The sequence below is a fragment of the Panthera leo genome, chromosome C2 (assembly GCF_018350215.1).
Source record: "Panthera leo isolate Ple1 chromosome C2, P.leo_Ple1_pat1.1, whole genome shotgun sequence".
Lineage (NCBI taxonomy): Eukaryota > Metazoa > Chordata > Mammalia > Carnivora > Felidae > Panthera > Panthera leo.
In genome coordinates, this window is record NC_056687.1 from 2,005,048 (window position 1) to 2,026,257 (window position 21,210).

Here is a 21,210-nt window from a genome sequence, read left to right on the forward strand (position 1 = left end):
CCGTCACCCCTCGAGCTTACACCAGGGCACCGCCCAGATCCCCGTCAATGCCACGGAATCACCAAAATCTCTGAGAGTTGTCCTGTGCTGTCATCACTGCTTCTGTGACACCCACACCGCCTCCCCCATGGGAGCACCGTGCACCCATGGGCGTAAGAGACAGACCCGCCCCGGCTGCCTGCCTCCCTCCTGGGGCTGCCGTCTGTGTGCTGGGACCCTCACGCCCCGCGGCCACACCCCCGCATCTCTGCCGCGGGTGTGCATATGACAGACCAACGACCCCAGGCTCCCAGTGGCACCAGGTGCCTGCGACGCTGCCCTCTGCTCCCGCCCAGCACGTGGCCCCCCCCACGGGACCTGATGTCCTCCTGGGCCCCCTGGGGCAGTGGGAGCAGGTCTGCACCTTTCTCCCACGTAACCCGTGGAACCCGGTGCAGCCACAACCCGCCCCATGGGGGGCCGTCACGGCCGTCTGCCACAGGGAGGCACGGACACCCACTTCCCTGACTCCCCACAGGGACCCCGGCTTCCCCGAGGGCCAGACCCCAGTCAGGCGGTCATCAGAACCTCCTGGGCAACTGACTCATCTAATGTGGCTTCCCTGACCTGGCACCACACCAACAAGGAAGGGGGTGAGGCTCCTGTGGGGACAACACAAGCCCGGGGCAGATATAAAAGCCATGGCGTCCCAGGGTACCCGGCACACATACGCACTCCTCACGCACACACCCACACCCACACCCACTCCCTCCTCCAACCCACCGCCCCCGCCATGGCCGCGTCCACCCTGTCCGTCTGCTCCAGCGACCTGAGCTATGGCAGCCGCGTCTGCCTGCCCGGGGCCTCGGACTCCTGCCCCGACTCCCCCTGGCAGGTGGACGACTGCCCAGAGAGCTGCTGCGAGCCCCCGTGCCGCGCCCCGGCCCCCTGCCTGACCCTCCTGTGCGGCCCCTCCTCCCCCTGCCGGGGAGACTGCTGCACCCCTGCGTGCTGCAAGCCCGTCTGCTGCACCCCTGTGTGCTGCAAGCCCGTCTGCTGCACCCCTGTGTGCTGCAAGCCCGTGTGCTGCACCCCTGTGTGCTGCAAGCCCGTGTGCTGCACCCCTGTCTGCTGTGAGGACTCCCCCTGCACAACCTCTTCATGCTGCCAGCCGTCCTGCTGCACCTCCTCCCCCTGCCAGGAAAACTGCTGCACCCCTGTGTGCTGCAAGCCCATCTGCTGCACCCCTGTCTGCTGCGAGGACTCCCCCTGCTCAGCCCCCTCCTGCTGCCAGCCCAGCCCCTGCTGCAGACCCTCCTCCTGCGTGTCCCTGCTCTGCCGCCCCGTGTGCCCCCGCCCCGCCTGCTGCGCCCCTGCCTCCTCCTGCTGCCGCCCGGCCTCCTGCGTGTCCCTGCTCTGCCGCCCCGTGTGCAGGCCCACCTGCTGCACCCCTGTCTGCTGCACCCCTGTGTGCTGTGAGGACTCCCCCTGCTCAGCCCCCTCCTGCTGCCAGCCCATCCCCTGCTGCAGACCCTCCTCCAGTGTATCCCTGCTCTGCCGCCCCGCGTGCCCCCGCCCTGCCTGCTGCGGCCCTGCCTCAGGCCAGTCCTGCTGCTGATGGGCACGTGCCCCCAGGGCCAGCCGGGCTCAGGTCCCACCTGGTGACTCTGGTCCTCCTGGCCACCCATCAGGCCTGACCTTGACCTCCTGCCTCCCAGGAACGCTGACCCCGCAGCTTCCTGGGGCTTCTGCTCCCAGGAGGCACCTGCACCTGTTCTGGGTCACCTGTCCTTCTTGCCTCCTTTCTCTGCTTGGGTCACTTGGCTTTGACTCCTAACCTGTCAGCACCTCTTCAGGAAGCCCAATAAACTCACTTCACCGGCCGATTTGTTTCCTTTCATCTGACCCTCATGGGGGTGCGGAGACCCCAGGGTTTTGCCCAGACAGGGTCTCCTCCAGCCAGGAACATTTCTAGGAAGGAGGGACTGAGCAGTCCCAGAGGCGGGGCCTACCTCGTGTGGGCAGGGCCACGGGTGGGGCTCACGCCCTGGCCCAGGAAGCTCTGCCGGTGGGCCCAGTGCTCAGGGCTTCCCAGGCTGGTCACCTGCACACGGGTCATGGTCTGGGGGTTCTCAGCCCCTGGCCCGTTTCCACCCACAGCCCCATCTGGGCAAACAGGCCCCAGACAAGTGGGTCTGGGTGCTCCACGGAGTTCTCCCATAGGGAGGACATCCTCTATGGGCCTGGGGTCGTCCTGTGTTCCTCCCACGGGCTCTACCCATTTAGCAGAAAGGTGATGGAGCGGGGGAGGCAGTGCTCCAGCCAAGATGGGGTGACGGGGACGGGATTCCTTCCCACCTGGGCCAACTCTGAAAGTTGACAAGATCATGAAGCAAGGGTGTCAGATCCCGGGCCCAAGACGCGTGGAACCAGTGCACTTGTGAGGGAGATAAGCAAGGTTCCTGTCACTGTTGGTACCCTCACCACCTGGACAGGATCTCCAGCCCCCGTGCAGGAGGGCGAACCCCACGGAACTCCAAGGACCCCGAGTTCCATAGATGGCCTTGGGGAAAGCCCGGGCAGACAGTGTTGGGGTCAGAGTGCTGGAGAAGAGGCCCCGTCCCAGCGGTCTCCCCACCTGAGACCCTCTGGGCTCTGCCGTGTCCCCTCCCCGGCCCTGGAGCCCACGCTTCTGCTTTCTGTCTCTGAAGCTCCTCACATAAGTGGAATCACATTCCACTCGGCCCAGTGTCCTCATGCCTCATCCGTGTTCTAGTCAGACTTGCTTCCCTTTACGGCTGAATAACGTTCCACGGTATGGATGGGCCACATCTGCTCATCCATCTATCTGCTGAGGGCACCGGGGTCACTGTGAACATGTGTGTCCAAGCATCTCTTCGAATCCCTACTTGCAGTTCTTCTGAGCATATTCCCAGTATAATCCCCAGACCATAGAGTAAGTCCGTTGCTACTCCTTCAAGAACCACCACACAAGCTTCCACGGTAGCTGGGCCTTTTCTCACTGCTACTAACGACACGCGAGGACTTCGGTTTGTCCACGTCCTCATCAACACTTATTTTCTCCTTGTTACGTATGTAGATTACGTGTTATCTCCTCGTTGTGTTTCTATTTGCGTGAATATTCTATATAATATAATATATATTCTATATTATTCCATATTATTCTATATTATTCTATGGACGTAAGGTGGCTTCTCATGGTAGTTTTGATTTGTGTTTCTCTAGTGATTAGTAACGTGGAGCCTCTTTCACATGCTTATAGGTCACGTAATTTGTACTTCTTCTTTGGAAAAATGTCCATTCAAGTCCTTTGCTCATTTTGGAATTGGGTTGTTTTGCTTCTTGTTGTTGAGTTTTGGGAATTCTCCACACGTGTTATATATAATTTCTTATCACATGATTTTCAAATATTTTCTCTCATTTTATTTAGGTTACCTTTTCTTCTCCATTGGTATTGCCTTCTGATGCAAAATATTTACAATTTTTGTGAAGGCCACTTTTTGTATTTTTCGTATGTTGCCTGTGCCTCTGGTATCACATCCAGGAAATCACTGCGAAATCCAATGTTGCAAAGCTTTTGTCCTGTGTTTTCTTCTAAGAGTTTTATAGTTTCAGGTCTTCCTTTTAGGTCATGGGTCTATTTTGAGTTCATTTTTGTGTATGGTGTGAGGTAAGAGTCCACTTACCTTCTTCTGCCTGGGGATAGTCAGTTTTGCCTGCACCGCTTGCTGAAGAGACTGTCATTTCTCCATTGAATGGACTCGGTGCTCTTTCAAAAATGATTTCACCTCATATGTTTATTTCTGGACTCTATTCCATTGGTCTGTATGTCTGTTTTTATGCCAGTATCACCCTGTGTTCATTATTGTAGCTTTGTAGTAGTTTTTTTTTTCACATAATTTATTGTCAAGTTAGCTAACCTACAGCGCGTACAGGGTGCTCTTGGCTTTGGGAGTAGATTCCCATGATTCATCGCTTACATACGACACCCAGTGCTCATCCCAACAAGTGCCCTCCTCAGTGCCCATCACCTGTTCCCCTCCCCCATCAACCCTCAGTTTGTTCTCTGTATTTAAGAGTCTCTTATGGTTTGCCTTCCTATAGATTTGTAGTTTTGAAATCAAGGAGTAGGAGTCCTCTAGCTTTGTGGTTTTTTTTTTTTTTCAGGATTGTTTTGGCTATGCAGGATCCCTTGATTCCACATGAATTTAAGGATGGGGTTTTAGGTTTCAGTAAAACACCTCACTGAGATTTCAGTAGTGATTGTGTTACATCTGTAGATTGCCTGAGATGACAGTGATATCGTAACGATATTGAGTGTTCCAATCCTTGAACATGGAATGCCTTTCCATTTATTTGTCTTCCTTACTGTGTTTCAGCAATGTTTTGTAGTTTTCGTTGTACAGCTTTCACCTCCGTGGTTGTTAATTCATTTTACTTTATTCTTTTTTGGTGCAATCGTAAATGGAATTGTTTTATACATTCCTTTTGGGGTTGTTCATTAGCAATGTATGGAAACGCAACTGAATTTTGACTTTGTATCCTGCTGTCTTTCTGAACTCATTTGCTAGTGCTAACGGGTCCTTAGGGTTTTCTACAAATAAGATCACAGTGCCTGTGAACAGAGTCGATTTTACTTCTTCCCTTCCAATTTGGGCTACTGTATTTTATTCTCTAACTATTCTCCTAGAACTTGCAGTCCTGTGGTGAATAGAGGCAGTGAAAGTGGGCATCTCTGTCTGTCCTGATCTTACAGGAAAAGCTCTCAGTCTTTCACTGTTGAGTATGATGTTTGTTGTGGGATTTTCACATATATATTTTATTTTGTTGAGGTAGTTCCTTCTACTCCTAATTTGTTGAGTGTTTTATCATGAGAGGGTGTTGAACTTTTTCAAATGCTTTTTCCGCATCAATTGAGATGATCATGTACTTTTTTCTTTCTTCTGGTAATGTTGGCTATTATATTGACTGGTTTTCATATGTGGAACCACCCTTAAATTCGAGAAATAGGTCCTCCTTGGTTGTGGTGCATAATTCCTTTACTCTGCTGCTGAATTCAATTTGCTAGTGTTTTATGGAAGATTTTTGCATCAATGTTCATAAGGGATATTGTTTTGTAGTTTTCTGTTCCTGTAGTGTCTTTGCCTGGCTTTGTTGTCACAGGATTATAAATCTCATAAGATGAGTTGGGGAGTGTTCCCTCCTGTTTAACTTTTTTAAAGTTTATAGTGAACTAGGAACGATTGAATAAACTCTGAACCTGATATAAGGCATCTATGAAAAACTTACAGCCAACATCATACTTAATTGTAAAAGACTGAATGCTTTCTGCTAAAGATCAGGAAGAAGATACAGATGTCCTCTCTCACTGTTCCTGTTCAACATCACGCTGAAGCCTTACCTGTGCAACAAGCAAGGAAAAGAAATAAAACGCATGCATATTGAAAATGAAGAAATGCAGTTGTCTCCATTCCCAGAGGACATGATCATCCACATAGAAAACCCCCAAGAATAAACAAAAAAACTCCTAGAAATATAAGAGAGTTTGGCAAAGTTGAAGTATGTAAGCCTAAAATAATAAAAATTAATTCATTTATTTTTTTTATTAAAAATTTTTTTTGACGTTTATTTATTTTTGAGAGAAAGAGACAGAGCACAGACAGGGGAGTTTCAGAGAGAGAGGAAGATACAGAATCTGAAGCAGGCTCCAGGCTCTGAGCTGTCAGCACAGACCCCGACGTGGGGCTGAACTCACAAACTGCGAGATCATGACCTGAGCCAAAGTTGGATGCTTAATTGACTGAGACACCAGGTGCCACCAAGTTAATTCATTTCTTTTTTTTTAATTTTTTAAAATGTTTTGCTTATTTTTGAGAGAGAGAGACAGAGTGTGAGCAGGGGAGGGGCAGACAGAGAGGGAGACACAGAATCCGAAGGAGCCGGATACGGGGCTGGAACTCACAAACCACAAGATCACGACCTGAGCTGAAGTCGGATGCTCAACCGACTGAGCCACCCAGGAGCCCCGATTCATTTGTAGATAATAGCAATAAAGAATTGAAACTGAAAATTTTTGTTTAAAAGTTTGATTTACAACAGAATGAAAAATGAAAGCTTAGGTATAAATCTCACAGAATGTGTGCATGAGAATGATAAAAAATACTGATGGGAGTAATTTAACAAGACGTAAATAAACGGAGAGCTCGACTGTGTTCTAGGTTACGGTCGAGTAATTGTCGTGACGTCAGTTACCTCCAGACTGATCCACAGATTCAAGGCAATCCCAGCAAGAGATTTTTGTCAATCTGAACAAGCTAATTCTAAAATTATTTGGAAAGGCAAAGAAGCTCCACTACCCAAACCATGTGAATATGATGAACAGAGTTAGTGGAGCTCACCACCTGATTCCAGATCTGCTTTAAAACTATAGTAATCAAGACAATGTGATGTCGGCAAAGGGACAGAAGCGTGCAGATTAATGAAACAGGGTAGACACACACACCCACACGAAAACAGGCAACTGATTTCTGACACATCAGTGACACAGTGTGTTTGGAACATCTAGATGTCCATATGCAAAAAAAAAAAAAAGTGAATCTTGACCCATACCTTACGCTTAGTGTAAAAACGTAATCAAAATTGATCCTGGGCCTAAATGTAAAATGTGAACGTTTTAAACTTGCAGAAGAAAACACAGGAGAACATTGTGACCGTGTGTTGGGCGGAGTTCTTAGGTTTAATACCAAAGGCATGGTCTGAAAAAGACGAAAATTGATAAATTGGACTTTACCCGTATTAACTCTGAATGCTCCTCAAAAAAGCTGGTAAAAGATACACAACATACAGATCCGTGTCCATTGACCGTGTCCGTGATCAGTAGGGCTTCCGGTCAACAGCAGGCAAGAAACAGTTAAGGTCTTGGGGAGTCAAAGTTATACACAAATGTTTGACGGTAACTCCCGTGTTAGCCGGGGCTCCACCGTATGCATCCGCAGTGCATAAAGGACTCTCAAAATTCAATGTCAAGAAAACCTACAAAGGGGAGGGTCCTGAGCCCTTGCAGAAATACCAAAAAGACGCATGGATGGCAAATAAACACGTGAAACGATGCTCGACGCCGTTCGTCATCAGGGCAATGCAGAGGCAAATACAGGAAGATACCCCTGCTCACAGATTAGAATGGCTACTGTTTAACAGAAAGCCAGCAGCCTCAAGTGCTGCCAATGATACACGGCCACTAGGGCTCTCCGTGCTGTTGGGAGGGGGAGGGTACGCAAAAAGGCACAGCCACTGTGCAAAACAGTTTGGCTGCTATTTATTTATTTATTTAGAGAGAGCATGTGCACAAGCAGGGGAGGGGCCGAGAGAGAGGGAGGGAGAGAATCCCAAGCAGGCTCGGTGCTATCAGCACAGGGTCCGATGCAGGGCTTGGAGCCACGAACAGTGCGATCATGACCTGAGCCGAGATCGAGAGATGCGTAACCACCCAGGCGCCCTGTAGTTTGGTGGTTTCTTATCACGTTAAACAGGCTCTTGCCCTGTGACCCAGCGACGCCACTCCTAGGTGCTTACCCTGGAGAAATAAAAACTCGCTGCATTGCAAAAACCTGCACACGATGTTTGTGGCAGCCTGTTCATAACCCTCAAAAGCAGGAAGCAATGAAAATGTCCTTCACCCGGAGCGCCTGGGGGGCTCAGTCAGTTAAGCGGCCGACTTCGGCTCCGGTCACGATCTCGCGGTCCGTGAGTTCGAGCCCCGTGTCGGGCTCTGTGCTGACAGCTCAGAGCCTGGAGCCTGTTTCAGATTCTGTGTCTCCCTCTCTCTGACCCTCCCCTGTTCATGCTCTGTCTCTCCCTGTCTCAAAAATAAATAAAACGTTAAAAAAATTTTTTTTTTAAAAAGAAGAAGAAAAAAAAAAAAAGAAAATGTCCTTCACCCGTCGACAGAATAATCAAGTTGTGGTACGTCCATACAGTGGAGTCCACTCAGCAGTAAAGAGAAGAGAACTGTCAGTTCACAACATGCATGAAGCCCAGTGCATTCTGCTAAATGAAAGAAGCCAGACCCGGAAGGCTGCATACTGTATGCATAGGACATTCTAGAAAAGACACAACTGTAGTGACTGAGAGTCAGTGGTGGCAGGGGTTTGGGATGGGGAACACAAGGGGCTTCCGCATGGTGCCGCCACAGAACTAGTGAAACGTAGAGGGACGCAGGGTGGGACAGTGAACAGTTGCTCTATAGATTCTGTAAGGCCAAGCGGCCAAAATTCTTCCCCTGAAGACATCGAGGACTGCAATCTGCTCTTTGCTGAATTTTTTTTTTTTTTTTTTTTGCTCTTGATTATTTGTTATGTTCTGCTTCTCTTTGTTTCTGCACCGAGTTTTGCTGGCCCACGGAGTCACGTCTGCGTTCATAGACGGTGTGGGAGTAGCAGGTTCTCGGAGCAGCCGCGAACCTTCCCGTCCCGTGCACCAGAGGGCTCAGTGCTGCCGCGTAATCGATCCCATCTCCCTCCAGCTTTGCAGATGTGGTTCCAGGTCTTTACGCGTCTCGGTTCGCTGAGTTGCTTCCAATCCCTTCCGATCTCTCTGGAAGCTTCCAGGATGCTTCTTTAGGTTTGGTGTAAGACAGCTCACCGGTGTGTCCCCACGTGCAGCATTCTCTGTGTATCTCATCCCACGTTTGGTCAGATTCCACCTCCGAAGACCACATCTCCTTCTGCTCTGAGAAATGTTGCCTTTTGTCGATCGGTCTTCCTGGAAAGCTTCTCTGATGAACGTTGGATGCTGTGCACATCGTCTGTTTCTCTTAGGTTTTGCACAGTCCATCTCTGTCGTTCTGCGCTGAGACACTCTGTCCCCTTCCCATTCACTCCTGACTGCCTGGCCTCCACTCAGCACTCGGTGTGCGGACGTCCTGCAGCCAATGGGCAGACCTGTCCCGGCGTTCCGGTCCTTCTGCTCGCTGAGACCCGGGGATGCACGGTGCTCACCTGGACCGCTGCAAGCCCCCGGGCATCAGGGCGCACTGGGCAGTGAGCAGGCTGCATGCCCGCAGGGCTCCAGGACTCTAGTGTTTTCCTGTGGTGTTTGCTTAGAGAACCAAAACTAGTCAGGGGCCAACCCAGTCCTTAACCATGACAGGCATTTTCCAAGCAGCAAACTCTTTAGTGTAAATAAACCAGAAGCAATAAACACTCTCAGGACTCAGTCAAAACACCAACAAGGAAAGGGAAGTCTTGGTGACAACACACAGCTGGGAGGTATAAAAGCCGACAGACAGCTGGAACTCCTCACACACTCACACACACACACTCACACACACACCCCCACACACTCCCTCCTGCAGCCCCACCGCCCCCGCCATGGCCGCGTCCACCCTGTCCGTCTGCTCCAGCGACCTGAGCTATGGCAGCCGCGTCTGCCTGCCCGGGGCCTCGGACTCCTGCCCCGACTCCCCCTGGCAGGTGGACGACTGCCCAGAGAGCTGCTGCGAGCCCCCGTGCTGCGCCCCGGCCCCCTGCCTGACCCTCCTGTGCGGCCCCTCCTCCCCCTGCCAGGGAGACTGCTGCACCCCTGCGTGCTGCAAGCCCGTCTGCTGCACCCCTGTGTGCTGCAAGCCCGTCTGCTGCACCCCTGTGTGCTGCAAGCCCGTCTGCTGCACCCCTGTGTGCTGCAAGCCCGTCTGCTGCACCCCTGTGTGCTGCAAGCCCGTCTGCTGCACCCCTGTCTGCTGTGAGGACTCCCCCTGCACAACCTCTTCATGCTGCCAGCCATCCTGCTGCACCTCCTCCCCCTGCCAGGAAGACTGCTGCACCCCTGTGTGCTGCAAGCCCGTCTGCTGCACCCCTGTCTGCTGCAAGCCCGTGTGCTGCAACCCTGTGTGCTGCGAGGACTCCCCCTGCTCAGCCCCCTCCTGCTGCCAGCCCAGCCCCTGCTGCAGACCCTCCTCCTGCGTGTCCCTGCTCTGTCGCCCCGTGTGCAGGTCCGCCTGCTGCGCCCCTGCCTCCTCCTGCTGCCGCCCAGCCTCCTGCGTGTCCTTGCTCTGCAGCCCCGTGTGCAGGCCCACCTGCTGCACCCCTGTCTGCTGCAAGCCCGTCTGCTGCACCCCTGTGTGCTGTGAGGACTCCCCCTGCTCAGCCCCCTCCTGCTGCCAGCCCAGCCCCTGCTGCAGACCCTCCTCCAGTGTATCCCTGCTCTGCCGCCCTGCGTGCCCCCGCCCTGCCTGCTGCGGCCCCGCCTCAGGCCAGTCCTGCTGCTGATGGGCACGTGCCCCCAGGGCCAGCCAGGCTCAGGTCCCACCTGGTGACTCTGGTCCTCCTGGCCACCCATCAGGCCTGACCTTGACCTCCTGCCTCCCAGGAATGCTGACCCCGCAGCTTCCTGGGGCTTCTGCTCCCAGGAGGCACCTGCACCTGTTCTGGGTCACCGGTCCTTCTTGCCCCCTTTCTCTGCTTGGGTCACTTGGCTTTGACTCCTAACCTGTCAGCACCTCTTCAGGAAGCCCAATAAACTCACTTCACCGGCCGATTTGTTTCCTTTCATCTGACCCTCATGGGGGTGCGGAGACCCCAGGGTTTTGCCCAGACAGGGTCTCCTCCAGCCACGAACATTTCTAGGAAGGAGGGACTGAGCAGTCCCAGAGGCGGGGCCTACCTCGTGTGGGCAGGGCCACGGGTGGGGCTCACGCCCTGGCCCAGGAAGCTCCGCGCTGCTGGGCCCAGTGCCCAAAGGCAGAACAGGGGGATGTGGGGATTCGGTCCCAGCAGGTGCCATAGCTGCGAGGTCAGTGCTCCTTCCCGGCCACCTGCCCACGTCCCAACCGTCACCATGTGAGGATTCTGTCCTGAGTTAGTGGGTTTGGCTTCCACGCCTCACCCCCACTCCCTACCCTGTGGAAGGTAAGTGCAGGCTGGGCATCCCACCGTGGAAACTAACGGGGCCACGCGTGGCCCTCAGCACACAGGCCGCATAACCCAGGCCACGCCAAGTGTATTTTACTGGCTTAGGTGTTAAGTTTAAATACGAGGGCCACGGAGGCTTTAATTTCTTCAGCGGAACGGTTGCACGGGTTTGGTCCCAGTGCCCCTGGCCGAGGCTCGCTGCAGAAACCACAGTGCACAGTTTCCCCCGGCCCTGGCGCCCGGCTGGTCACTTTCATGCCGTGGCCCCTTTCCCTGTGTTAGGCTGGGAAGCAATAGACCCTAAACCGCAACGACGGATAATCCAGGATGCGTCGTACGACGTGCGGCTGGCCTTACTGGTGTTTCCGGGTCACCGTCTTGGTGGCGGAGGCTCGTGGAGGTTTAGTGGTGTTGAGATGGACGTGACAGAAAGCGTTCCGTGTCCATTTCAGCGCAGCCATCCCGCCGTCCTTGTCCAGACTTTTCCGCCTTCCCCGACCGGCCCCCTTCCCCGCCTCCCCGGCCCTGGCGCCCCCCGTTCCAGGCTCCGCCCCTGAACGTGACTGCACTAGGTCTCTCACAGAAGTGGGCCGCGCGGTATTTGTCCCTGGTGATGGCCTACTTCACTCGGCGTGACGTCCCCCGGGTTCGTGCGTGTGGACGCTGAAGCCTCTTTGTGAGGCTGAGTAACATTCCGCTGTATGGCTAGAGCGCATCTCACCGCCGCGGCTCCCACACTTACCTTTGCGGACGTGGGTGCCTCTCTCGGGGACCCTGCTGTCAGTCCTGTCGGGCGTCGGAGGTGGGCTTGCGGGGTCACGTAACAGTCCTACAGTAACTTTTCCGGGGACCGCGGGCTGTGTTCCAGAACAGCTATACCGTTTGGCAATCCCACCACCGGGGCGGACGGCTTCCCGTCTCTCCACATCCTCACCCGCACTAGTTTCTGGTTTTCTGAGAGCGGCCACCCTGACAGGTTGGAGCAGGGATTTGGTGGATCACAGACCTTGGTCACTGCAGTAGGCCCTGCCCTGTGAGCCCCGTCCTCCCGCCACACCTCCCCTCCCACACCTCCCCTGCCTATCCTCCCTCACCCATCCTGCCTCCCCTTGCCCCGCCCTCCCCTGCCCGTCCCCCCCCTCCTCCCCCACCTGTCAATGCCTCCCCTGCCCCGCCCTCCCCTGTCCCACCCTCCCCTGTTCCCCTCCCCTGCCCAGCCCTCCCCTGCTCTTCCCTCTCCTGCCCCGCCCTGCCCTGTCTCACCTCCCCTGCCCCACCCTCTCCTGCCCCGCCCTCCCTTGTCCCCCCTCCCCTGCTCCACCCTCCCCTGTCTCCCCCATCCCAGCCCTGCCCTCACCTGTCCTCCCTCCCCTGTCCCCCCCTCACCTGTCCCCCCTCCCCTGCTCCACCCTCCCCTGTCCCCCCTCCCCTGCCCCGCCCTCCCCTGTCCCACCCTCACTTGTCCACCCTCCCCTGTCCCCCCTCCCCTGCCCCACCCTCCCTGCCCCGCCCTCTCCTGTCCCACCCTCTCCTGCTCCACCTTCACCTGTCCCCCCTCCCCTGCATCCACCCCCTGACCCACCCTCACCTGTCCCCCTCCCCTGTCCCACCCTCTCCTGCCCCACCCTCACCTGCCCTGCCCTCCCCTGCGCCCACCCCCTGCCCTGCCCTTCCCTCACCTGTCCTTCCCTCCCCTGCCCCGCCCTCACCTGCCCCGCCCCCTGCCCCGCCCTCTCTTGCAGAAGAATGAATACCTGTTCACTGTGGTGACGGAGGAGTCTGACGGGCTGTTGCTGGGTCTGCGGTACTCGCCCACCAGGCTGCACTTCCTGTTCCTCAGCCAGGACGCGGCGGGGGCCTGGCAAACCCGCGTGACCTTCCTCAGTCCCGCTCTGATGGACAACCAATGGCACACGCTGGTCTTGGCCGTGTCCAAAGGATCCTTTTCCCTCACCGCGGACTGCGGCGTCCCCGCGGACATGTAGGTAGGGGGGCGTCCGGGGAGGGCCGGATGCTGCCGGACACGGCGGGTCCAGGGCCGCGGGGCGGGCCGGCTGGCCGGGTGCTGCGGGCACCGTGCGCCCTGGGCTCGGGCCCGTGGGCGAACAATCTTTAGGGACCATCCCCTGAAGCGGGAGCGCAGGGTCATCAGCAGGGTCGCCCACCAAACCCGTCCTCCAGAGCAGCCGCAGTGGGTGGGGGCGAGTGCAGGTGCCCAGGCCAGGTAGGTTGGACTTGGGTGGGGGGGGGGGGGGGGGACTGTGCCTTGCAGAGCGGGGTCACCATCAGGAAACACGCAGAGGAAGGTCACAGAGAGTTCAGGCACCAGAGCCAAACTGAACCTGCAGCCTGACTGGAGCCCAGCTCCTGCTTTGTGATTTTCAACACATGGTTTGGCCTAAGACCCGGTTTGCCCGTCGGGACGAGTGAATAGTCACTCTAACTCCAAATAAACACGCAGAGTCGCCCTTCTGGCAGCTTCGGCACAGCCCCAGGCACCAGCAGCCTGAGGTCCATCCCTGCCCTCGCCATCGACTGGTCACTAGGCTGGACCAGGGAGCATCGGTCCCCATAGTCCCTCCGGCTCGTGACGACCATCCTGGCTCAGTGGGGCTGGTGACTCTCTTAAATCACACATTTTCTGGTTTACATTAAAATCTATCATTGTTCCAGATACTACTTTCAGAGGTAGAATCTTACTTTGCTCTGTTACTATGAAGCTTATTCCATAATAAAAAGATTCTTTGCCATTCGGACACTTTGTTTAAATCCGTCTCTGCTCCCAAGCGCATCAGGACCTTTACCAGGGTGATGACGGTGGGGACCCAGCAGTGGGAGCAGCTCTGTGATGCGGAGGGGGAGGGGGCCAAGGAAGGGGAGGGAAGGCGCCGCGGCTACAGCCAGTGGTGGCCAAGGAGGACTCCGGGGCCTGGGGGCCGGGCGTCACAGGCCTCGTGGGCACCACGGAGGGCGCACTGTGATCAGAGCACGGGGGATTCTGGGACGGCGCTCAGAAAGTGGCCTCACCACGGCCAGCTGCAGCCCGATGCAGGCCTGGAGGGAGCAGGTTCTTACAGGGGGAGATGCCTGGCTCATCCACCCCAGAGGCTCCAGTCAGGCCCTCCCCTCCAGCAGGCACCCACCTTCCCCCCACCCTCGGGGTGCAGGGTCCACTTCCGCGTCAAGACCCAGCTCTGGCCACATCTGCCGACGCCTCCCAGGCCACCAGCGAGGACCCCTCCCGCCCGGACACCATCCGTTTCCCCACAGGCGTGGTGGAGGGTGGGCAGGCTGGGGACCCAGTACCGCTGGAGGCCACTAGAGTTTCCAGAGAGATGGGAGAACCCCTGAACGGACACCTCTGTGGCCACACTTTTGCGGAAGACTCCTGTCCTGGGGAAAAGAACGCTCCTCAAATTCACGTCCACCAGAACCCTGCAATGCAAACTTGCTTGGAGACAGAGTCGTTGCAGGTGTAGTCAAGTTAAGTTGAGGTCATGACTGCAGTCGGGCGGGCCCTGATCCAGAGCCTGGTGTCCTTATAAGAAGAGGAGAGGCACAGACAAGGCCACGTGAAGACAGGCAGAGGGGGTGATGTAGCTACAGGCCAGGGAATACCAGAAAGCCCAGAGCTGGATGAGCCTCCAGAGGGAGCGGGACCCTGCAACGCCCTGACGTCAGACTCCCGGCCTCCAGAACTGTGGGTAATCTGCCACCTAAGCCCCCAGTATGTGGTGTTCATTACAGCCACCCTGGGAAACTGATACCCCCGTGCACTGCTTCCCCTGTCCTTTTCTGCATAAACGGGCTGTGACGCTGCTCTCCCATGGCCCTAAAGCCACCCTCAAATGTTTTCAGAATGGCTGACGTGCCCTTCCCGGCCACCCTCTCGGTGCGAGGAGCCCGATTCTTCATCGGCAGCCGGAAGAGGACCAAAGGCCTGTTCACGGTAAGCACGGGAGGGGCTGCCTGTCTGGCCTCCCAACAGCAGTGCTCACAGAAGGGCCGTCACTACAGGCCCCGTGTCCTCACACTCTGATCCGACAGATCGGCGTGTGCCACACGGGAGCAGGGAGCCCTGGGGTACATGGGGCTCCACACTTGCGAGGCACAATTTGCCACAGGGCCTTTTCACTCACCGTTCCCTCTTCCTGGCACAGTCATCCCCACTGTCACCACAGATCACACCCTCAGGACCCCACCCCATGTCATCCTCCTTGGAGACCTTCCCCTACCACTTGGAGAAGATGAGGCTTGCACCCAACCCCTTCTCCTGGTTGTCTTTCCTCCATAGCCCTCACCACTCTCAGACCAGCTGTGTGTTTGCTCACTGGCTGTCTCTCCCATAGAGTGCAGGTGAGGGACCCTGTTCCATACTGTGTCCAGTTTCTAGACCCATGCGTGATATATAATAGGTGCTTGGTGAATATTTGTGGATGGCATGTTTGGATGGATGGATGGACACATGGATAACTGTATGGGTGGTGGGCGGACATATGGATGGAAGGATCAGTGATGGACGGATAGGTGGGTGAACATAAGGCTGAGTGACAGATGGGTAGATAGATGGATGAGTGATTGATGGACATATGGGTGAATGGATGGGTGGATGGGTGATGGATGGGTGGATGGATGGGTGATGGATGGACATATGGGTGAATGGATGGGTGAATGGATGGATGGGTGGATGGGTGGATGAGTGATGGATGGAGATATGGGTGATAGATGAATGGATGGATGGATGGGTGGATGGATGGATGGATGGACAGATGGGTGATGGATGGACATATGGGTGAATGGATGGGGGATGGATGGATGGGTGAGTGATGGTTGGGTGGATGGATGGGTGATGGATGGACATATGGGTAAATGGATGGGTGGATGGGGGGATGGATGGATGGATGGATGGATAGGTGGATGGATGGGTGGATGGATGGGTGATGGATGGACATATGGGTGAATGGATGGGTGGATGGGGGGATGGATGGATGGATGGATGGATGGATAGGTGGATGGATGGGTGGATGGATGGGTGATGGACATATGGGTGAATGGATGGGTGGATGGGGGATGGATAGATGGATGGATGGGTGGATGGGGGGATGGATGGATGGATAGGTGGATGGATGGGTGGATGGGGGATGGATGGATGGATGGATGGATGGATAGGTGGATGGATGGGTGGATGGATGGGTAATGGATGGACATATGGGTGAATGGATGGGGGATGGGTGGATGGATGGGCAGATGGGTGATGGATGGACATATGGGTGAATGGATGGGGGATGGATGGATGGGTGGGGGGATGGGGGGATGGATGGATGGGTGATGGATGAACAGACAGATGGACAGATGAATGGATGAACAATGCAGCCCAGTCACTCTAGGCTGGTTCACAGGAAAAACCCCTTCCGTGGCTGTTACCTTAGAACAGTGTAGAATTATCCACCATTGCTCCAGTGCTCCCCACACTCCCAACCTATTAGCAGACTCTTCTCACCTGGCTCTTGAGGTGGCCAGACCCTCAGTCCTCATTCTCACCCCTCCACCAGGGTCTGGCCAGGCTGAGCCCAGGGGTGGGTCCAAGCAGTCTCTAGCAACGATGTTCTGAGCATGCTCTCCGTCTCTCTGCAGGGCCTGGTGAGGCAGCTGGTCTTACTGCCTGGCTCGGATGCCACCCCAAGGCTCTGTCCCTGCAGGAGTCCCGAGCTGGCTGTGCTGTCCGTCCCCCCAGTCCTGCAGGGCCCCCCGGGGAAGCCAGAAGATAATGAGGTGCTAAAATATCCCTATGGTTAGTAGGTCAAAGCCACCCACTCCCCCTCACTTATGGCAGACCCTGAGAGCCTTGTCACTTGGTAACAGAGAAAGGAAGGTGACTATTAAGTTGACAAAGGGACTGGCTTGATGCAGATGGGCAGGGGTCCCACCCAATGGCCACCAGAGAGCCTGGTTCTACCTGGGCCCCCAGTGCTGTTCCCTGACCTCGTCTTCCTTCTCTTGAGCCTCTGACTTCCATCTGCTGCCTGTTTTGTCCCCAGAGCAGTATTTGGGGTCTTTACCCCCATCCCTCTCTGATAGACATCTAAGCCTCAGCCCCCACCCCAGCGGGGACCCCAAACTGTGAGAGGCACATGCCAATTGTCCGTGACCCCCCAGCCCAGAGGGTCCCCAGCATTTAGCCCGTGCTTGCGTCTCCTGGGGCTGAAGTCACCATGCTGCGTATGTAAGCCACACACCCCGCCCCGGCGAAGCCGGATCCCGCCCCCACTGCAGCCCCCACCACTCAGCGAGGCGGGGGAGACAGCCCCAGCCCCTCCTGAGCCTCATGGTCATGCCTCACCAGTCAGGGGACGCCCCTCAAGCACATCCGCCTTTACACTCCCCTCCTGGGATGGGGTTTCCAAACTCCCAGAAGCACCAGCTGTAGCTTTTTCTATCGTGCTGGAGAGAGCTTTAATAGTCTATAAACTGATGCAGTTTGTTGTCATGCTATGTTGAATAATTTTGTAGGAACGGTACAACTTTGAATGATTTTTATAGTGAAAGAAGAGACACAGAGGAAAATAATTTCCCTGCACAGTGGAATTTTCATATGCTACACGGGAGTTTTGCACGTGTCCCGTCATCTCGGAGTAGGCGGGAGGCAGGACTGCCCCCCTGGGCCTCTGCTGGGCGCTACGTCAGGTCGAGGTGCCCCCGGTCACAGTCGAGGTGCGGGTGTCGGCTTGGCGGCGACAACGACGTCGCTGTGAACCCGCCACGCGGCATCATCGGGACGTGCGGGCCTGGCTCGAAATGAGGTGTAACCACCAGCAGCGATGGGGTCAAACGCCGCGGAATTAGGCAAAACTCAAGCTTAGATAAACTGACGCCAGGGAGAGAGGTCTGAGCGGCGAGCAGGGCAGTGGGTGTGCGATCACCAAGGCTTTTCCAAGGGGAGGAGGGCCGCCCTCCGGAGTGGGCGGTGAGGCTGGCAGGAAGCCGGACGGCGTGCATCCCGCCCCACGGACACCCGGGGGGGAGCAGGCCACGATGGAGACCCCTGTGTCCTCATGGTCCCCACAGGCAGAGGCAAAGGTGGGACCGCCTGGGTCAGGGGTCCTCCTCCAGGGAGCATGCTCTCTGGACACTCCCCTTCCTTGTTCCCCCCAGAAACCGACCTGAAGGTGACTCTGGGGTCCCGGCCTCCGTGCACCAAAATGGAGGATGCCCAGTTCTGGTTTGATGCCAGCCGGAAGGGGCTGTTCCTGTGTGTGGACAGCCAGTGGGTCTCCGTGTTAGCAGGTGAGGAGGGCGGCGCGCCTCCTGGGGCTCTGGGGACTCGGGGGTTCTTCTTGGAGCCAGCGCGACTTGGGAATAGGGAGGACCCCCCCAGACAGCAGGCTGCATATTCAACCTGGAGACGTGTGTCCTCCCGGGCGGGGCGCGAGGGGGGCAGGGCTCGCCACCCCTCCCCTCATGCATGTCCAGTCCCCGTCGAGGGGACACCCTCCTCGTGCCGTGTCTGCCCCTGTCACACATGCTGGGGATGACACCAGGAGCCTGGATGCATGCTGTTCCCCTGGGACCTTTTGGCAGAGCCTTCCGCGTGGGGACAGGGGGGTCGAGGTCGCCCAGGGCGCTCTGGACAGTCACCCACGGGAAATGGGAGCTGGCTGCAGCCGCCGCCCTCGGCCGCTGACCCCGCTGCTCATGGGCACAGCTTTGTGTAGGAGCAGCAGGCGTGGGAAATGTCTAATGAGGACGCGACACGTCAGTTCCGTCCCCTCAGCGTCCCTGGGCGCCGCATAGACCCTAAAACCCGCACAGCCTCCCCTGATGGCCTCTCCCTGAGGGTGAAATGCCCCCAGGCGAACCGCCCTGGCAGTCGCTGATGCTGTGGGGTCACGGCTCGGGGCCCTGGGGTCACACTCCCAAGCCGGCCTGTCGGCTGCCGTGCGGGGAGGCATTAAGCGGGTCCCCACGTTTCTACCGCCAGCCAAGGAGAAACTGGACTACGTGGAAGAACATCAAAGCCTGTTCACCGACTCAGAGACGCTGGGCATCGAGGTCTTTGCCATCCCCGAGGCCGGGCTCTTCGTGGCAGCCGCCAACCGCAAAGCCACATCCGCCATCTACAAGTGGACCGATGGGAAGTTCGCCTCCTACCAGAACATTCCCACGCACCAGGCACAGTCCTGGAGACACTTCACCATTGGGAAGAAGGCAAGTCTGCGTTCGGCGACTTTCTCAATCCCTCTTATCTTGGAGAAACCCGGAGTCCAAAGGTTGGGACCCCTTCCGTAGGAAATACGGGAAGAGTATTCCTCGTGGTTTCAAAGTCTTACTCAGGTTCTGAGGGGCTTTCGAGATCAGACACTTGGTGGGGTCTCTAAGCCCAAAGTGTGACGTGCCTTGGGCTTCCTACAAAATAAAGACAAGACCTTTCCTAAGATGCGGTCAAGTCCATGTAGACCCATTGTGACTAAATCGAGAGCTTGTTGGCTCACTTGATGAGCTGGTCAACAGCATAGAAAGCATCTCAGGATGTGGACGACCACGGTCCTGTCTCCTTGACTCACTCCAGGTCCCGAGGACATGCGGTGTCCAAACAGAGAGGGACAGGCCCTTAGGTGAAGGTGTGAGACCCTCACGGACAGCCCCCTCCCAGCCGGGGCTGGATGGACCAGAGGGTATGGGGGGGGGGGGGGTGGTCTGAGCCGCGCCCCCAGCACGATGCACTCTCTCCCCAGCCCCGACACCCTCTGCTGCAGTGTCAGTGGCCGAGGGCCTCCCCCCACGACCCCGTGCCCGTCCTCCAAAGCGCTCACTCGCCAACACGAGTGTGCCCCGTGCGGCCCTGCCCTCACTAGGTGCACCCTGATGAGGAAACAGCCAGCAGGTCAGACAGACCTCTAGGCCACCGCCCACCATGGCCCGGCCGTGCTCCCAGTCCAGCATGGCGGGTGAGTGACTGGTGCTCCGGCCTTTTGGTTGACGACATTTTCATTATAAAAAATGCAAACTTCTTTTTTTATTTTAGAGAGAGTGCGAGAGCACGAGCAGGGAGGGGCAGAGAGAGAGAGAGAGAGAGAGAATCCCAAGCAGGCACCACACTGTCAGCTCAGAACCCAGTGCGGGGCTCGATCCCCCAACCGTGAGATCATGACCTGAGCCGAAATCAAAAGTCAGTCGCTTAACCAACTGAGCCACCCATGGGCCCCTAAGAAACGTTAACTTCACGTCAAGAAATATTAGGAAATTCAGAAAAACATTTCACCGAGGCAGGTGCCGGGCTCACTGAGCGCACGCTCGCTTCCGGGCTCAGCGGACACACCCCACGCGCCGAGCCGGCTTGCCTCCTGGTCCCGTCCCACGTTGGGCACTTGCGTGTCCTACTCAGCTACGTGACAACATGTGCGTCTGTGCGGGAGGAGGACGTGATCGTGTGTTTCTGCTCGTCCGGGTGATGAGCGCGGTTCTGTGCACAGAGCCGTTCCTGATTTTGGAGACAAAAATGGAGACAACAGACTGATGAACGTGACTGACAGATCCGGAGAGACAGTGGCCATCGGACAGAGACGCAGGTGCTCAGAAGATCAGCCCCAGGCCCCTCGCACAGGTGACAAGAACCAAGTGTCCCGGGTCCTGTCTTTCAGATCTTCCTGGCTGTGGCTAATTTTGAACCGAATGAAAAGGGCCAGGAGTTCTCTGTCATTTACAAATGGAGCCAGAGGAAGCTGAGGTTCACACCGTACCAGAGGGTCCCCACCCACAGCGCCCGGGACTGGGAAGCCTTCGAGATGGCCGGGGAGCACTTCCTGGCCGTGGCCAACCACAGGGAAGGTAGGCTGTGGCCTCCCACCTGGAAGGGAGCCACGGGGCGGGGAGCTGACTCACCCGAACCCTCACCTCATGACCACGTTATAATAAGCCACACCCAGCCTGATTCTTCGGGCTTGGCCATCTGACAGTGACGTCTGAGGGCGAACACACCTGAGCACCCTGTCAGCGTCCGGGCAGGCGGACAGGCAGGCACAGTCCGTGCGGGTGCCTGCCCTTGGGAGAGCGGTTACGGAAACGCGGGCCGCCCGGCTGCACAGACTGCCGCATTCGAAACTGACCACCCGACTGACTAACCAACCAAGTGACTAACTTTCCCGGAGGAGGTGACTGAGACAGGTGTGAAGGCAAGCTGTTCGCCCGGCATGCCCGTGTCCCCTGGAGGGACGTCGGCGTGGACTCCGGCTGGCAGAACAGACTCGCTGGAAGGATGGGGGGGGGGCTTGTTTGCCCCAGAACATGCCTTCTGCACACAGACCCT

The 21,210-nt window shown here is 56.5% G+C and overlaps 3 protein-coding genes across 4 annotated transcripts in view; all 3 read left to right on the forward strand.

Moving 5' to 3' along the window:
* The first annotated feature begins 772 nt into the window (after window positions 1-772).
* LOC122198582 (keratin-associated protein 10-12-like) lies at window positions 773-1,597 on the forward strand. Its single transcript, XM_042903285.1, has one exon. It carries the CDS (start codon window positions 773-775, stop codon window positions 1,595-1,597), a length of 825 nt encoding a protein of 274 aa, XP_042759219.1.
* Window positions 1,598-9,348: 7,751 nt separating this feature from the next.
* Window positions 9,349-10,265, forward strand: LOC122198581 (keratin-associated protein 10-12-like). 2 transcript variants are annotated; one of them, XM_042903284.1, is made up of 2 exons: window positions 9,349-10,037; window positions 10,161-10,265. In XM_042903284.1, the coding sequence occupies exons 1-2, from the start codon at window positions 9,369-9,371 to the stop codon at window positions 10,263-10,265; spliced, it is 774 nt and encodes a 257-aa protein (XP_042759218.1). In that variant the 5' UTR covers window positions 9,349-9,368. The 2 variants fall into 2 exon arrangements, with proteins under 2 accessions (XP_042759218.1, XP_042759217.1); XM_042903283.1 differs by having other exon boundaries at window positions 9,349-10,035; window positions 10,144-10,265.
* Window positions 10,266-11,234: 969 nt separating this feature from the next.
* TSPEAR (thrombospondin type laminin G domain and EAR repeats) overlaps window positions 11,235-21,210 on the forward strand; it is a 28,209-nt gene continuing 18,233 nt past the window's right edge. Inside the window, exons 1-8 of the mRNA XM_042902934.1 lie at window positions 11,235-11,297; window positions 11,452-11,553; window positions 12,650-12,888; window positions 14,766-14,856; window positions 16,542-16,698; window positions 18,060-18,191; window positions 18,886-19,112; window positions 20,546-20,732. Coding sequence (XP_042758868.1) covers window positions 11,235-11,297; window positions 11,452-11,553; window positions 12,650-12,888; window positions 14,766-14,856; window positions 16,542-16,698; window positions 18,060-18,191; window positions 18,886-19,112; window positions 20,546-20,732 — 1,198 coding nt within the window. The remainder of the gene's footprint in view (window positions 11,298-11,451; window positions 11,554-12,649; window positions 12,889-14,765; window positions 14,857-16,541; window positions 16,699-18,059; window positions 18,192-18,885; window positions 19,113-20,545; window positions 20,733-21,210) is intronic.

What these genes read in the sequence shown, in the direction of transcription:
- LOC122198582 (XM_042903285.1), top strand. Translation starts at nt 773, where the DNA reads ATGGCCGCGTCCACCCTGTCCGTCTGCTCCAGCGACCTGAGCTATGGC.
- LOC122198581 (XM_042903283.1), top strand. Translation starts at nt 9,369, where the DNA reads ATGGCCGCGTCCACCCTGTCCGTCTGCTCCAGCGACCTGAGCTATGGC. An exon ending in CTGCTGCCGCCCAGCCTCCT is followed by an intron (nt 10,036 to 10,143) that starts GCGTGTCCTTGC and finishes CCCCCTGCTCAG; the next exon opens with CCCCCTCCTGCTGCCAGCCC.